This window comes from Geotrypetes seraphini, chromosome 7, assembly GCF_902459505.1.
Source record: "Geotrypetes seraphini chromosome 7, aGeoSer1.1, whole genome shotgun sequence".
Lineage (NCBI taxonomy): Eukaryota > Metazoa > Chordata > Amphibia > Gymnophiona > Dermophiidae > Geotrypetes > Geotrypetes seraphini.
Window position 1 is genome coordinate 157,330,933 of NC_047090.1, and position 17,830 is coordinate 157,348,762.

At 42.5% G+C, this 17,830-nt stretch overlaps 2 protein-coding genes across 4 annotated transcripts in view; one reads left to right on the forward strand and one right to left on the reverse strand.

The window, feature by feature from the left end:
• TDRD9 (tudor domain containing 9) overlaps positions 1-17,830 on the reverse strand; it is a 318,134-nt gene that overhangs the window by 283,109 nt on the left and 17,195 nt on the right. The window lies entirely within an intron of this gene.
• RD3L (retinal degeneration 3 like) lies at positions 5,941-16,569 on the forward strand. Its single transcript, XM_033952911.1, has 3 exons — positions 5,941-6,003; positions 9,970-10,275; positions 15,566-16,569. The coding sequence occupies exons 2-3, from the start codon at positions 9,977-9,979 to the stop codon at positions 15,849-15,851; spliced, it is 585 nt and encodes a 194-aa protein (XP_033808802.1). The 5' UTR covers positions 5,941-6,003; positions 9,970-9,976; the 3' UTR covers positions 15,852-16,569.

Here is a 17,830-nt window from a genome sequence, read left to right on the forward strand (position 1 = left end):
ATTTGCAGTTTTTCAAAATTCACGGGTGCTCCTGGAAAGGAACCCCTGTGAATTTCGGGTGGGGGGAGTACTGTCCTGCTAGGGACGGAGCTGGACATACTCACTCAGGCAGTTTGTTCCAGGTGTATGGTGCAAGCAAGAAAAGATTTTCTCATTCCTTCCTCCCTCCACCAAAGCAAAAGCGTTAATTTTATACATAGCTCACTTAAGTAATCTTTCCACGTACGAAAGGAACAGATACTATGATGTTTTTACTAAAAAAAAAAAAAAAAAAAGGAAGAAATTCATAAGAGATGGAATTGTCACTCTGAGAGGGGCCAGAGCCACTAAATTTAATTTCTAAAATGTTTTTGTATACTTATCTCCTCTGACTGCTACCTTTTCCCTGGAGCTTCAGACTGTTCCTAAAAGTCTGGTGTACTGCCAGAAAGTTGTCCCTCTGGAGTAGAGGAAGAATTGTACATTCTTAGTAACCTCCTTTTTATAAACTGGGGTAGAATTTTCCTTTCTTGGTTATGATAATTTCAATGAAAATAGGAGTTTAAATAGTTAAATGCCTCTATAAAAATTAAGGGTATGGTTATCCCTTATTGATTACCAAAAGTTTTATATTTGTTATGTAATGCAATTCTTTCTCCTCAATGATGTGGGCTTGATAGGATTTCTGATTTCTATGATTGATTTAAGTTGTATTAAGAAAAATTATTATTTCTATATTCTTTGTATAAAATTACCATATCCTGTATACGTTTACAAATTTCAATAAAAAAATAAGAATTGTAACCAAAGTGGGTCTTTGGGGTGGGGGAATGGTTTTGTGCAGGCTTCCACTTGAGTCTCCATAATATTTTCCCTTCCCCCATAAGAACATAAGATGTGTCAAGGAAGATCCCATAACTGAGAAGGTGGGCGGCATCCCCTCTTTCCCCTAATTGTTCCCATCCTTTCACTCTTTGGTAACAGGTTTGGCAGACAGTCCGTAAGAGAGAGAATCCTATGTTTGTTACATTCAGATCGATATTAGCTTGTTCTAACGATTACTTTAATTCTGTTTCTGGAATGTCTTACCGTTTACTTTCAAGGTATTTAAATGTGTAATTTATAACAAAATATTTAAACATAGATAATATCATGAAGGATCACACTAATTTAATTTATTTATTTAAAAATGTATATACCACATATTAACTATATGGTTTACAAAACTTACAATCATAACAAGTTAAACACCACATACAGAACAGCTCTCATTAAAAAAAAAACAAAAAAACCTAACACAGGAAAGCGCTAACAATTGATTTTTCAGTAATTTCTTAAAATTCATCCTCCCAGCAGAGTATCGCAAAATTCCAGGCCACAACATTCCAAAGCTTAGCACCTGCCATAGACAGCATCGCTGCCCCAGTCCTAACATGAGGGATTGACATCTTACTTTCTAAGCTCAGTTTCATACTATTTGCTTATCTCAGACACTTTCTCTAGACTGATAAAATTTCAAAAAAATCCTTGTAAAACAACCAGAGACACATGATACAAAATCTGATGTATAGTTGAAAGAATCTTAAAGTGAACTCTGTGCTGCAAGTCATTCTTGGGACACCAGCAATCAATCTTGCTGCAGAGTTAATCAACAGGGCATCTGCAGTGCCCTCATCTTCACTTTAGCAACTCCCAGGTATCTACCCTACTCAGGATCAGTGCTTGCAGTACACTACGGAAGTCGAATGTTAGTAACAGAGGCAATTCTGTCTCTTATATAGCTTTTAATGTGTTCATGAGTTGGTACCCTTAAGGTCTCAGAGATCCACTGTGGTGGCAGGTGGCAGGTCAAAAGCGCGCCGGGACAAAGGTGCGCGCAGACAATTGAGTGCAGCGCGGAGGCGCGTGCCGCAGAAAATTACAGTTTTTACGGCTACGACGGGCACTTTACTTAATAGAGATCGCACCGCGTTGTGGGGGGTGTGGGAGGTTGTAACTCCCCACATTTTACTGAAAACTTCACTTTTTCCCTGTTTTTAGGGAAAAAGTTAAGTTTACAGTAAAATGTGGAGGGTTACAACCCCCCAAAACCCCCCACAACGCCAGCGCGATGTCTATTAAGTAAAATGGGGAGGCTCCCCAACAAAACCCCCCATCGGAGCCCTTAAAAACTGTAATTTTCTGTGGCACGCACCTCCGTCTTGCGCTCAGTTATCGGCGCGCGCCTTTGTCTTTCGCGGGGTTGTCTATGAACCATGGTGGCATATCAACTATAACTGGGAAACCTCAAGTTTTAAGAAGTTTCTGGACAAGGGTTACTTCTGATTTTCTCTTTCTTTCCAGCCGGTGCTTTCATGGGATTTGGCTCCTTGCTATCCTGAGAAAATGATACAACATAGGATTTACTTGTAATGATGTTCTAGGTCAGGGATCTCAAAGTCTCTCCTTGAGGGCCGCAATCCAGTCGGGTTTTCAGGATTTCCTCAATGAATATGCATTGAAAGCAGTGCATGCGCAAAGATCTCATGCATATTCATTGGGGAAATCCTGAAAACCCGACTGGATTGTGGCCCTCAAGGAGGGACTTTGAGATCCCTGTTCTAGGTCCAAGGCATCTAAAGGCTCTTGGAGACGGCTGCATTACGAGAGATTCATAGGCACCTGGTTCACCACATGTGTAAATACAGTGGTCTGACCCACTGTGAATACATCAGAGGTATCAAAGTCCCTCCTTAAGGGCCACAAACCAGTCGGGTTTTCAGGATTTCCCCAATGAATATGAATGAGATCTATTTGCATGCAGTGCTTTCATTGTAGGCTAATAGAGCTCATGCATATTCATTGGGGAAATCCTGAAAACAAGACTGGATTGCGGCCCTCGAGGAGGTACTTTGACACCCCTGGAATACATGATCTCTAAAATTTCCACTGTAGAACTAGTAATTAGTGTGACCTATTGATTAGAACTGCTGCCTCGGCACCCTGAGGATGCGAGTTCGATCCACCCGGCTCCTTGTGACTCTGGGCACGTTGCTCAATCCTTCCATTGACACAGGTACCACATTTAGATGGTAATCCTGCTAGAGAAAGTGCTCAAGAGTACCTAAGTACTAGTCAGTGTATTATAAACCGCTTTGGGTGAATCTCTGTGAAAAAGACAGTAAATAAATCCCAATAAAAGTTTGCACAGATTTATTTTGAGCCCCAGTAGTTCATGCATAGCAATCCATGGCATTTTTATTCTTTAGTTGCACAAAGAAAATCTACAAACTTAGGACAGTCATGGAGTTTGGCAAGAAGATGTCTTGAATTCATATGTTGGTTATACCACAGATAGTAGACAATTTGGGTTAGATTGTAAGGAGTGCATTTTCTAATCAAGAGTACTGCAAAGAGCCAGTAAGAATGGCTAGGTACAGGCATGTGAATTGGAGCTGAAAAAATACTAATCAAACATCACAGTAAAAATAATTTTAAAACTAAGAACAGTGCCAAACTAAGCTACATCATTGGTCCATTGAGCCCTGGATCCTGTTTGTTAGTGACCTCCGTGTGAGAACCTTTTAGAACCCAAATAGGAAAACTATTACATATTGCTTACTCTTGGAAACTAGAAACGGATACCTAAGGCTATCTAATTGAAGATTTGGACCTCCCACAGAAGAACCTAATTTTGACCACATTTATGACTATCTCGGGGGAAAGAGATGATTAAAGCAACAGATCCACAAAGTTGAGAATAGACAATTTTTCATGTTGTGGGTCCATAAGAAGTCTGAAAATACGTTTGAACTTCTGTAGCTTTATCTATCACATAATATGATTAAGTTTGGATCGTTAGTATAAATAGTTTGTTCTACCTACAGGGATGTTGTGGAGGCCTACAGAGATGTTGAAGAGAAGTCCCACTTCCAGTCTGGCAGCCCCTGAAGATGTGTTTCCAGGAGCATCTGCCCAGGAAGGAAACATAGAAACATGATGGTAGATAAAGGCCAAATGGCCCATCTAGTCTGCCCATCCGCAGTAAACATTATTTCTTTCTCTCTCCGAGAGATCTTACGCGCCTATCCCAGGTCCTCTTGAATTCAGACATAGTCTCTGTCTCCACCACCTCTTCCAGGAGACTGTTCCATACATCTACCACCCTTTCTGTAAAAAAAATATTTCCTCATTTTACTCCTGAGCCTAGCACGTTAACTTCATCCTATGCTCTCTCATTGTAGAGTTTCCTTTAAAATTAAAGAGACTTCTATCATGCACATTTACATTATGTAGGTATTTAAATGTCTCTATCATCTCTCCCCTCTCCTGCCTTTCCTCCAAAGCATACAGATTGAGATCTTTAAGTCTGTCCCCATACGCCTTATGATGAAGACCACGTACCATTTTAGAAGCCTTCCTCTGGACCGACTTCATTCTTTTTATATCTTTTTGTAGGTGCGGCCACCAGAATTGTACACAATATTCTAAATGAAGTCTCACCAAAGTCTTATACAGGGGCATCAATATCTCCTGTTTCCTACTGGTCATACCTCTCCCTACGCAACCTAGCATCCTTCTAGCTTTCTCTGTCACCTTTTCCACCTGTTTGGCCACCTTAAGATCATCACATACAATCACACCCAAGTCCCGCTTTCTGTCGTGCACATAAGTTCTTCACCCACTAAACTGTATCGTTCCCTTGGGTTTTTGCAGCCTAAATGCATGACCTTGCATTTCTTAGCATTAAATTTTAGCTGCCAAATTTCAGACCATTCTTCAAGCTTCACTAGGTCTTTCTTCATGTTATTCACACCATCTGGCGTGTCTACTCTATTGCAGATTTTGGTATTATCTGCAAAGAGGCAAATCTTACCCAACAGCCCTTCAGCAATATCGTTTATAAAAATGTTTTAAAAATCAGGCCCAAGAACCAAGCCTTGAGGCACACCACTGGTAATATCCCTTTCCTCAGAGTGATCTCCATTGGCCACTACCCTCTGTCACCTTCCACTCAACCAGTTCCTAAACACTCAAAATCATCTTTATACTCTTTCCCAGTTCTATGCACTGTGCAAAATTTGTTCTTTTTTTTAAATCATCATCACCCTATCCTCCTGCTGCCCTCTACACCATTCACTTCAACGCAAAGAAAATATCATGTGCTTTTCTCATAATAATAAACAAAATCTAACCAAAATTGGGTTATGTCTCTTGGCTACTCGCCACATTTAGGGCTCCTTTTACAAAGGTGCGTTAGGGCCTTAACGCGCGCTAAAATGCCCCGCACGCTAGCTGCTACTGCCTCCTAGTGAGCAGGCGGTAGTTTTTCGGGTAGCACACGCTATAGCACACGCTAATCCGGTGCGTGTGCTAAAAACGCTAGCGCACCTTTGTAAAAGGAGCTCTTACTGTCTGCTTAATACAAGCCTTGTGTTATATACCCATCTGTAACTTTTTAACACAGCTGTGTGCATGCAATTTGCTTTACAGGGCTGTAGGAAAAAAGAAAGAGCCAGAAAGTTTAGACAAAATATGTAAACAAGGTGGTTATTTTTAGCACTCTGCAGCCATTACAAAAAAAAAAAAAAAAAAAATTCCACACACACCAACAAACATCACTAAAGCGTGACCCGGGGCACAGCAAAGCTCCTATCAAATGACAACCTACAGTCATTTGCAGCTGCTGTTCATCTGTAGCCGACTCAAAGTAGCTTCCTTTCTGCTACCAATGATAAGTCCACATAACTCTTCCTATCCGGATTTATGCCTCTGCCGTAGGCAGAACAAAGCTTATAGGAAGAGGACCTTCAACGGATTGGAGTCAAACCTGCCTTTCCATCACTTGCTCTTCCTGCCCAAGAAATCAAGCATCTTTCTGAAAGCTGCTTCACAGTTCAAAGGATCCATCCGCAGGAGGGGAGAACACTTCAGTCCTCAACAGTGGACGCTGAATAGGCTATCCTACTTTTTTTTTGTTTTTGTTTTTTAATTGTCAAGTCCAGAAAAACTATATATTGCAGAAATAGGAGGATAACATTCAAAGTAAGTTGCTTTATTCATTAATAATTATAGCTTTAAGAGAACATCCCTTAAATAACGTATCTATTTTAAATGACGTCTAATTTTAGACAAATCTATGAAGCGTTATTATATGCTATGTTTAGACTCCCTTTTATGAAGCTGCGTTAGTGTGTTTTTAGCGCCGGCGGCTGCAATAAAAATTCCCAACACTCATATGAGCATTGGAAATTTTTTTTATTGCAACCACAAGCACTAAAAAAAACACCAACGCAGTTTCATAAAAGGGAGACTTAATGAAGTATTGATATAGATATATATATGTATATATAATGTATGAATGATAAGTTTGTATTGTTTTTATTATGTATGTATTGTTGTAATGCACTTTGAATAAAAGCAGAATATAAGCAACAGTATAAACTATTATGACCCTGTAACAGAACTTGGAAAACAAAGAAAACCTACATTAATGGCTGATTAAACAGAAGTCTACAGAAAACAGAAATAACCCTTTAGAATGCTATAAATTCTTAATTACTGACATAATTAAACTATAATTTCAGCTGCACAAATATTACAAGAAGTGTAAGAGTCTTCACTGTTCATGGGGGAGAGTGTGGCACAGTAGTTAAAGTTACAGCCTCGGAACCCTGAGGTTGTGGGTTCAAACCCACGCTGCTCCTTGTGACCCTGGGCAAGTCACTTAATCCCCCCACTGACCCAGGTACATTAGATTGTGAGCCCACTGGGACAGACTGGGAAAAATGCTTGAGTACCTGAATAAACTCATGTAAACCGTTCCAAGCTCCCTGGGGAGAACAATCTAGAAAATTACATAAATACCTGTAACTTTTCATTTAATAAACAGAGATTTCATATAACAAGCAAATATCAAGGCTATTCCTGAAGAGCACAGACAAATACAAAAAGGTTTCCACATACAACTATGTAAATAACTGTTATTAAGAGGAAAACACCTCAGACACCTGCACCACCGAAGAAGATAAACTCAAAGGTGGTAAAAAGCAGGGAAAGGATTTCTATCGTCGGTCAAAAATCTCTTTGAACTGATCGAAAAAAAAACTTTTTAATTCAGTCAACAATATTTTTTATTTCTTTTCACTTTTCAAAAAACGATCAGTTATGACATTCATGCACTAATCTTTTAATGCTGATAAGAGCCCGACGTGACCTGTTTCGCCGCAATTTGGCTTTGTTGGGGTACTTTTCTGAATGCGTTCAAGTTAACTGCTGATGCATGTCAAAACATGGAGTAGTATTCCTGAAGAGCAACAGGATTAACCATTGCAGAAAGGATCAAACTTGTTTTACTAATTAATGCAATCCTACACTACTTAAAAATAATTGTTATAAAAGTCATTACACAATAGATATTTGGGAGGGGGAGCTAGAGGTAATACTATAAAGGACTTTCTAAATGTAAAGCATGTTTTACACTTGGGAGTAGCTATTATAAAATAATGTGAGGATATATACACATACAAGTATGTATGCCAATACATTTATACTTATATGCAAAACTGTAATGTATGTGTCTGATTTATCCATTCACAGTGAGAGGGAATTTGTGCACGGCAGGGGTTAAGCTCTGGCTTCTTATTTTAGAAAAGCACCCTATGTTATCTCTATAAAAGAAATATAAAATAGGTGCTTATCCTTTAGGGATTGGATTTCAGATAGCATTTTAAGTCTGTGTTCTGCTTTTTTTTCTTTTTCGAAGGATGTTTTTGTTTAAATGCAAGCTTTTCAATAAAGTATCTGAACTTATAATACGTGCTTATTTTTAACATTTCACATGCTTTGTGGTAAAAATTATCCCTTCAGCGAGCAATTGCCACCTATCACATGTAGATCCCTTGTTTGAACGGTGCAGCACTGTAAACACAGGTGTGCAAGGGAAGAGGGTTAACTTAATTGAAGAGAAAACTTACAGGCCTTTGTTGAACATTTCAATGCGCACATGTGAGTTTGCCCACCTATCTCCACACATAAACCAGCAGGGCGCACCTCTGTACCTTCATACCTTAGCAAATTCTCAGACACAAACTAAATTAGGTACTTTGCTGCCATAAAGCACTGAAGAAATCATCTCCTCTACATAACACAACATAGTAGATGACGGCAGATAAAGACCCGAATGGTCCATCTAGTCTGCCCAACCTGATTCAATTTAAAAATTTGTTGGTTTTTTTTTTTTTTGGGGGGGGGGGATTCTTCTTAGCTATTTCTGGGCAAGAATCCAAAGCTCTGCCCGGTACTGTTCTTAGGTTCCAACTACTGAAGTCTCCGTCAAAGCTCACTCCAGTCCATCTACACCAGTGGTCTCAAACTCTTGGCCCGGGAGCCACATGCAGCCCGCCAGATACTATTTTGAGGCCCTTGGTACGTTTATCATAATCACAAAAGTAAAATAAAAGAGTTTCTTGATCATATGTCTCTTTAGCTATAAATTACAATATTATTATTAAGACTTAGCTAAAAGGAAAGATTTATAAACTAGAACGAGTTTTACCTTATGCAAAATTGTTATTTCTTTAATAAGACATTCACTATTTTTTCTGAGGCCCTCCAAGTACCTACAAATCCAAAATGTGGCCCTGCAAAGGGTTTGAGTTTGAGACCACTGATCTACACCCTCCCAGCCATTGAAGCCCTCTCCGGCCCATCCTCCACCAAATGGCGATATACAGACAAAGACCATGCAAGTCTGCCCAGTATTACTATTTTCTGATTACTTAAAACTCACTGGTTTGTGGCAGAGTACTATGGTTTAATAGTGATATTAAGAAAAAGGGATGAAATGTAGAGTTAAATATGAAACTGTTTTTATTTTTATATGTTTCTCTGTGTTCGATAAAGAAAATTACTAAACAACTAAAACAGTTGATTTTCAGCAAGTTGATATTTTTAGCAAACAGCAGCTATTTAAGATGCCACAGCTCATAAAACTTATCAAAGCCTCTGAATGACGAAGAACTGGAGTCAGTAAATGGCGACCGAATTTAGGCGCTGTTAAGATATCCATGTTAAGTGCCAATTCTGTACAGGTCACTTAGCGCTATGCAACTTTTATAGAATAGTGCTTAGGACAAATTCCCGTACCCATCTTTGAGTATGAGGACTTTTGCCTGCTGAAATCTGGTGTACCGTATTTTCACGCATATAACACACATAAGTGTATAACACGCATACGCGTATAGCGTGCGGGTCCAAACCATTTGTGTAAAAAAATTTTTATATAGCACGCACACACGTATACCACACATGCTGCTAAAACTTCCTCCCGCCACCCCCGCTTACTCCTTCTTCTGGCCTGTGAACCAGCATCCTCCCCCCCGCTTGCGTCACCCCCCCTCCCCCGCGATCCTACATCTCCCCCAGCACTGCAAAGACATTGGTCGCTTACCCGATTGGGCACTGTGCATTGGTTGCGGTGCTGGGGGGGATGCCTGATCGCACTGAAAAAAAAAAATTTGTATAACGCGCTCACACATATAACGCGCATGGTTATACTAGGTTTGTAAAATCGTGTATAACGCGCGCATTATATGCATGAAAATACGGTAAAACCTCACTCCAAACTGATAATAGTATTCGGTAACATTGCACCTAATTCCTGAGAACACCCCTGACCGCTCATGTCCCCTTTTGAGTTGTGCACTATAAAATTTAGGCATGGATGTTCTAGAATAGCGACTATGTCAGTTGTATGATACCAATTAACTCCAATTATTGATTATTGGCACCTCTAACTCATTAAATTTGCACATGCATCTATCTACCCTGTGTGCCCAGCTTTGGAAACCTATAAGGAATTTGGGCGGGATGGGAGGAGGGTGTGTGTGAAATGTGTTCAAAGCTACCGTACAATGGTCAATACTCTTACTAGGTCTAAGTTGACAAGAAACTTAATCGATACTGATTTATATCAAAATGAGCTGATTAATTTTGACTTTCTTCTAACAGCTCAAACATGCCATTTTTCAGCTGGATTAAATGGTCAAAGAGCGCATCCGACAAAGTCACACAATATCCTGATTCAGACACAGTGACAAAGACTTTGCTCAGGGAGCTAGAATGGCACCTGAAGGAGCGTGGGAGACTGATACAAGAGATGGAACATGAGCAGATGGCGCAGAAAGCAGACGTGGATTACAACTGGCTGAGAAACTACTCAAGCCTGAAACCCAGCATCCCAGTAACTGAACAGAGGCAGCTGGAATCTCTCTGTGCCCAGATCCAGCCTGATCACACTGGAATAGTTCTCAGCAGGTGCCATGAGTCTTTTCCCCATCTTAATTCAGGAAAAATACATGCTAATTTATTGGCTTAGTTCAGCTCTAAAAAACACATCTAAAAGTAGTTCGTGATGCAAAAAAAAACCCAAAACCACCCCACCTAGGTACACTGTTAATTCTTGATTATTAAACAGTGACCTTCAGGATCCTGTCACCATGAGGCTTTAATCAACACTACCTGAGGTATTTTCTTTAACAACCCAGCACCATCACAGTCTAATCGCTACAGTACCATATTTCCCCATGGATAGGCCGCGGTCTATACATGGGTTTTACAATCTGATGCAATGGGTGCAGCTTCCTTATATGGGGCAGCCTATCTAAGACATCGTAGATAAGCTGCCCCATTAGTAGATCAGCCACTGCGCTAGTGAAGTCCCCCGTACCTTTTAAAATACCGTAGCTCGCTCGCTGGATGGCTGCCTCCCGCAATGTTGCGGCTAGCGGTGCAGAGCAGGAGCGATATTTTCAGCATCCAGACTGGCCTCACGCTGCTTCCTCAATGCCTGCCATCAGTTCTCGCGAGTCGAGAGAGAACTGATGGCAGGCATTGAGGAAGCAGCACAGGGCCAGGCTGGATCCTGAAAAGATCGCTCCTGCCTTGCATCGCTGGCCGTGACATTGCAGGAGGCAGCCGGCAGCCTTCCAGGACGTATTTACCGGTGAGGGAGGTTTTAAGGGGGGGATAATGTATAGGCCGATGTAGGTTTTAAAACTCTTAGATAAGCCGTGGCTAGTAACATGGGGCGGCTTATCTAAGAGTTTCAAAACCTACATCAGAATTTCCTGCGGCCTATACAAAGGGGCGGCCTATACATGGGGAAATACAGTAACAGCCCTCGGCCAGGGGCCAATATAGATCTGGGCTTCTTTTGGAACCTTGCAAACCATAGGCAGCAGAACGCTGGTTTGTTTGGGGAGCCCTAGGAGCTCTGCCCTGGCACACGACCTCTAAACAGCTGCCGAATCCCCCACCCACCTCCTTCCAGCGCTTTAGTTAAATCTTCAGCAGCTGCCGTGCATCATCCTCAAGCAGGCCTGCCCCCGGAAGTAGAATGATGGGTTCCAGGGCAAGCCTGCTGTCTGACGCTGCACGGCAACTGCCCAAAGATCTAAGCAACACCACCAGGAGAAGGGTGGGCGGGAGAAAAAAAAAAGCGACCGAGAATTTTTGGGGAGGCCTTGGCCCCCCCCCCCATTCTGACGTCTATTCTGCAAACAAGAGCTCTGAATAAGTCACTAAGAGCTAGATTCACTAAGCAAACCGATCGTGTACTGATCGGTTTGCGAGCACTTTGCAACCCGATTTCCTTCCAATCTGATTCACTAACCTGTGCCCTGATCATCCTCCGATCCGTGCATGCAAATGAGAAGAATCAGCATGCAAAGCAGAAAGGACGCAATTCACTACACTTTCCAACTGGCTGGCCGATCAAAAAACAAGTGACTGGTGAGGACCAGTCGCTTGTGCTAAAACCCTGCTGTCTGTCCCGATTCTCCAGCTCTGGCTGCCCTGCTTTCCGCCCCGGTTCTCCTGCCTGCCGCCCTGCTCTCTGCTCTGCTTCTCTACCCCAATCTCCTGCTCTCAGCCCCGACTCTCCTGCCCTTCCCCGCAGTGTAAGCCTGTGATTTTAACCTGCAGGCTTAAAGCGGGTTAAAACCATGGGCTTGCAAAAATAAAAACCCAGCTAAAACGAACACCAAAACGCATGCGCAGGCAAACTATCTACAGGGAAAGCAAAAAAGGCACATAAGTGCACATGTTGGCCCTTATAAAAAAGGATAAGCAAATTAAGTAACAATTCTATAAATTGATGCATTAAAACTAAGCACTTACAGTTACTTAATTTGCTTATCCTTTTTTATAAAGGGGAGTACTGTATATCAAATAAAGTAACAATTCTATAAAATTCCAGGAACACCCACAAATTTTGAAAAACCACACATGCGGTTTAGTAGCATATCGAAGGCAGGAGAGGGCAGCTGGGGTGCTGGCAGGATCATGCTTAGTATTTTCCGACTACCTCTTCCTGGTACTAAAGTTAGGCTACACCAATCAGGAGCTGCTTTGACACGCTATCTGGCCTTGCGCCGACAGAAAGATCCACGTTGGAGAGGAGGGCCAGCAGAGAGAAGAGGTGCCGGCATTGGGAGATTGCTTCCAAGACGGTCATCTGGTGCCGGCATCTCTCCTCTTCCCCAGTGTACCGCGGCACACCTGAAATCTCAGGAGGCACACAGTTTGCGATACACTGATATAGAATATCGCCTAGTAGTCCACATAGGCACCTGTCAATCAATGGCACTTTTAATGCATAAACATAAGAGGTGCCTTCTTCTAGCATACAGAATTGTCTTTATGTATCTTAGTACCTGCTATATGCATATACCCCCCAGGCAATTTTAGAAGCATCTATTTAAGTGTATAAAATGCTGTTCTTCACAATGAAGTTGCTTATGAAACTGCCATGATTCACTCTCCTCCAATGATTCTTGATATCTCTGTAGCATAACCAGCTCCAGTCAAACTGGGAAGCAAATCAACTACAGTCAAACCTCAGTTTGTGAGTAACGCGGTTTGCGAGTGTTTTGCAAGATGAGCAAAACATTCTCGCAAATCGTGACTCACAAACCAAGCGTTGACTCGATTTGCAAGCACTCCCCCCCACCCACGCAAACCTGCACCCCTGCCCGCCCGAACAGAAGCCTTACCCCCCATCTGGCACCGGCACACAGCCCACAGGATGTGCCAGTGAACGAAGATCCTTGCTGTTGCCTAAGCCTTGATCATCTGCGCGTGCTCAAGACCTTCTGGCTCTCGCTGTCTCCAAGATTCTCGGAGAGAGTGAGAGCCAGAAGGTCTTGAGCATGCGCAGATGCTCAAGGCCCAGGCAACAGCAAGGATCTTCATTCACCAGCACATCCTGTGGGCTGCGTACCGGTGCCAGATAGGGTAAGGCTTCTGTTAGGGCTGACGGGGGATGCCAGTTCAGGAGGGGGAGCGATGCCGGTTCTTGGGGGGGGGGGTGGATCAGCGCTACTGGCCTCGAGGGGTGGGTGGGAACGAATCAAGAGAGTTTCCCTTACTTCCTATGGGGAAACTCAGTTTGATATACGAGTAATTTGGTTTACGAGCATGCTTCTGGAACGAATTATGCTTGTAAACCAAGGTTTCAAGTTTCAAGTTTAATATATATTTGATTAATCGCTTTATCAGTTTTCAAAGCGATTTACACATGATTAAAATTACAATATAAAAGAAATTTTGAAATAGTTAAAGACAAACAAGACATAGACAGTTACGAGACGAACTGGAAACATTGGGATAAGTAGGGGGAGAAATTACAATATATTTAAGCAGAGTGGGAAACAAATAATGGAAAACACATATGGATGGGATAAGAATAGGGATAATTGAATAAATGTTATGGAGAGGAGAATAGATTGGTTCCAAGACTTGTAAAAATATTTTTAAATGAGACCAAATAGTATTAAATTACAAAGGCGTCGTTAAATAAGAAAGTTTTCAGTTTACTTTTAAATTTTTCTAAGTTGAGTTCTTCACGTAGATAATTGGGGAGAGAATTCCAAGTTTGGGGAGCTGTAACTGAGAAGATATACTGCCGACGCGTATTGATTATTTTTAGCGAGGGAATTGTTAATAAATGCTGTTCATCTGATCTTAAAGTTCTATTAGAGGAGTAAGGGATTAGTAATTTATGAATAAAAGCCGGAGTTTTAAATAGGAGGGATTTAAATGTGAGTAAGCAAAGTTTATATATTATTCTGTGGGCCACAGGGAGCCAATGGGCTTCCTTAAGAAGAGGGGTTATATGATCAAATTTATTAGCTTTTGAAATAAGTCTAATAGCTGTATTTTGTATGATCTGTAGACGTTTGATTTCTTTTTGTGCTATACCCTTAAACAAAGCGTTGCAGTAATCTAATTTCGATATAACGAGAGAATGGATGAGAATTTTCAAAGAGTCAGTGTTAAATAATTGAGGTTCCACTGTACTTGCTTTTGAACAATGCAGTTTAGGACTAATATAGATATGATTTAATTTCAAACATCAAAAACTTAATGAATGCTAATGCGACCCCACAAAACAAAACAAAAAAAAGGATATAACAGTACATAACGAAATGTTGGGTGCATGATAAAATGTTTTATTACACAAATATTTATTCAATTTTTTATACTGTCCTCCCAGAGGCGCTCAGAACAGTTTATATAAATTAATTTAGGTATGCAAGCATTTTTCCCCGTCTGTCCTGGTGGGCTCACTATCTAAATAAATAGCACAAAAGGGTCTCAATAATAGGGGCTAGTCTTTACTTACCCATTAAGAGCCATGTTTCAGAATACAACATCTGCATCAGGGGTCATCCAAGTAACTAGAGCGTCTCTTAAATGAGATGGACTTGAAAACAAGCTGCAATTGTTACACTGGAGCACAGAATTTTGAATGAATTTTTGTGTCCCAACAAAAATGGCAATAACCAAAAAGTCCACTTTAATTACTGAAGATGGATAATGGAAGAGTGAAGAGTGGACTGTTTTGGATACGAGTCCCTACACCAGATAAATGGATCTTATATGTAATTTTTCCAGAAATTATACAGCACAGTAAATACTGTATGAATGCTGAAAGTGCCCCTGACGGTGTGAGATTTGTGGAGTTTTTGGGGAGACCTGTAATGGTTTTTAGGCTGTTTTTGAGATGAATTATTTGTTCCCTCAGTCACTGAGGTCTCTCTTTTTCCTCCACATTTTCTAATATATTTTTGGACATGAGGGGCACAAACATTCATTAAGTTTTGATGTTTGAAATTGGACCGATTGTCAGGGTTCGATTCTTTTGATATTTTTAGTCTATGGCATAATTGATTTAAGCCTAATTTATAATACAGGCACTGACTTAATTTCCGATTTAAAATTCAACTAGATGTAAACTACTAAGGGCTCCTTTTACTAAGCTGCGGTAGCGTTTTTAGCACGCGCTGCAGATTAGCGCGCGCTAACCCCCCCAAGCTAAGCGGAAAAACTAACACCCAGCTCAATGGGGCGTTAGCGTCTAGTGCGCCCGGCATTGTAGCGCGTGCTAAAACTGCTAGCGCAGCTTAGTAAAAGGAACCCCAAGTCATTACCAAAACAATTTCATCCTAGACCACGAAAAGTGAACTGGTGTGAGCACAGATGGATATACTTGTACAAGGATTAATTTTCATCATGAATGCAAATGTTTCATTTTTTTCTTCAGATTTCGCGAAGTTTTGGCAGAAAATAATATCTTGCCTTGGGAGATTGTTTATATATTCAAACAAGTACTGAAGGAATTTCTCGCCACGACAGAGATAGGAAACCAAGAGGTAAAGCTGATCGATGAATGGCGTGCCAGGTACTCACTGCATATCACAGCACCCGGAGAGAGTACCTGTCAGACCTGCAAAGATGAGATCCCCACAGTCTCCAGCTACGTTGATAAACACACACACAGCGCACTTCAGACCTTCTCTCACCGAATCTGGAACCTTCCTTACTATTAGCCACCAAGTTTAAGGCGCTTATTTTAGAAATGCTATGTGGGTTTTAGACATGCATAAACCAGCATTTATATGTTTAATGTCTAAATCCCCATTTTACAAAGCCAAGCTACATAAGTCTAAAACTGAAAAATGTGCAAGGGGGTGTGGCCTGGGTCTGTTTTGATTGAGACTAGGGCATGCCTAAACTATATACATATATTTCCCATTTCAGAAAGGGAATGCAAAAGATCAATTTCAGGATTTAAACCTGCTACCTAGGATATCTAGGTTTCTGAAAGGTAAAATTATATGTCTTACCTGATAATTTTCTTTCCCTTATTCACAGCAGATGAATCCAGATGCTTGGGTTAAATCCATTCATCAGTAGGCAGAGACAGAGAACACCAAAGCTGTGAACCATTACCTTGGATGGCATGCTCCTTGAGACTCCAGGTTTCTTTAGCCAAGCCGAAAAAAGGAGCTAACAGACACCGAGCCACCTCCTCACCATTTCATTACGAGCCAGAAACATCCAGATGGAACTTGTCACCCTGCAGAACATCAAGGCAAAGACAACATTGCACAGAGATAGATAGAGACCCATCACAAAAAGGGCAGGGCTCCGGATTTGTCTGCTGTGATTAAGAGAAAAAAAATTATCAGGTATGACATTATTTTATCTTCCCTGTCATCAGCAGTAGACAAATCCAGACACGTGGAGGGGCATAATCAAAAAAAGCGTCTAAGTCCCCTTTTGGCCTAAGTCCTTAAACATTCAACGCAGAAGCAGAGAAAGTGTCCATAACCAAAACAAAAGTCCTTGTTTTGATTATGGCCTTCCTCTGCCTAAACGCCCAATCTCCACTAATTCTAAAAGTACACCCACACAAAATCTACACTTTTTAGCCATAATGAAACAAAAAAACGCCTAAGCCCCAAACGTCCAACAGAAGGGCTTTTAGGCGAAAGAGGAGCCAGTCCTTCGCCTAAAAGCTGGATTCTGTAACCGGTGTCCGTCAAAAACAACACCAGGTACAGAACCCCCCCACACACACAACGATCCAGGCAGGAAGGTGCCCAAGCCCTCCTGCCATGTCGAACCGCGACCCCCCCCCCACAACAACGGGGCAAGAGGGAGCCCAATCCCTCTTGCCCCGCCGACTCCCCGACGATATCGGGGCAAGAGGGAGCCCAAGCCCTCTTGCCCCGGCGATTGTGCCCCCTCCCCGACTCGATATGGCCAGGAGGGAGCCCAAGTCCTCCTGGCCCCGGTGACCACCCGCTCCGTGACTCGTTCGGGCCAGGAGGGAGCCCAAGCCCTCCTGGCCCCGGCGACCCCATACCCCCACCCCCCACTATATTACGGGCAGGAGGGATCCCAGGCCCTTCTGCCCTCGACGCAACCCCCCCTCCCCCCAACAACCGCCCCCCCCAGAACCCCCGATTGGCCCCCCCCAGCCGACCCGCGACCCCCCGGCTGACCCCACGACCCCCCCCCACCCCCCTTCCCCGTACCTTTTTTCAAGTTGGCCGGACAGACGGGTGCCAAACCCGCCTGTCCGGCAGGCAGCCGACGGCAGAATGGAGCCGGATTGGCACAGCCATCCCAAAGCCCCGCCCACAGGTGGGGCCTAAGGTGCCTGGGCCAATCAGAATAGGCCCGGGAGCCTTAGGCCCCTCCTATGGGCATCTCTCCTGAGTCGCAGCAGTTCGGGTAGAGGAGTGATGGCATTGCGGTAGGGAAGATGAGGCATCTCTCCTGCCGCAATGGTTGCTGTGGGTAGGTTGCCGGGCCGCTGAACTGATGGCGCCAGCGGCCATCAGCTCAGCGGCCCTTTTTTCGGCACTTAGACCTGGTTTGACTACGTCTAAGTCAAAAAGGTCTAAGTGCCCACTAGGCAACCTGTAAATGTTTTGGTTATACCTGTTGTACGCCTAGATGTAGGTCGGCCCACCTCCCGCCCACTGCCCGCCCTTTCCCCTCCTCTAAACACACCTCT

Bases quoted from the DNA above. Each gene is read 5' to 3' on its own strand.
- RD3L (XM_033952911.1), top strand. From the start codon at position 9,977: ATGCCATTTTTCAGCTGGATTAAATGGTCAAAGAGCGCATCCGACAAA. The intron at 10,276-15,565 runs GTGCCATGAGTC...TTTTTTCTTCAG, and splicing joins ACTGGAATAGTTCTCAGCAG to ATTTCGCGAAGTTTTGGCAG.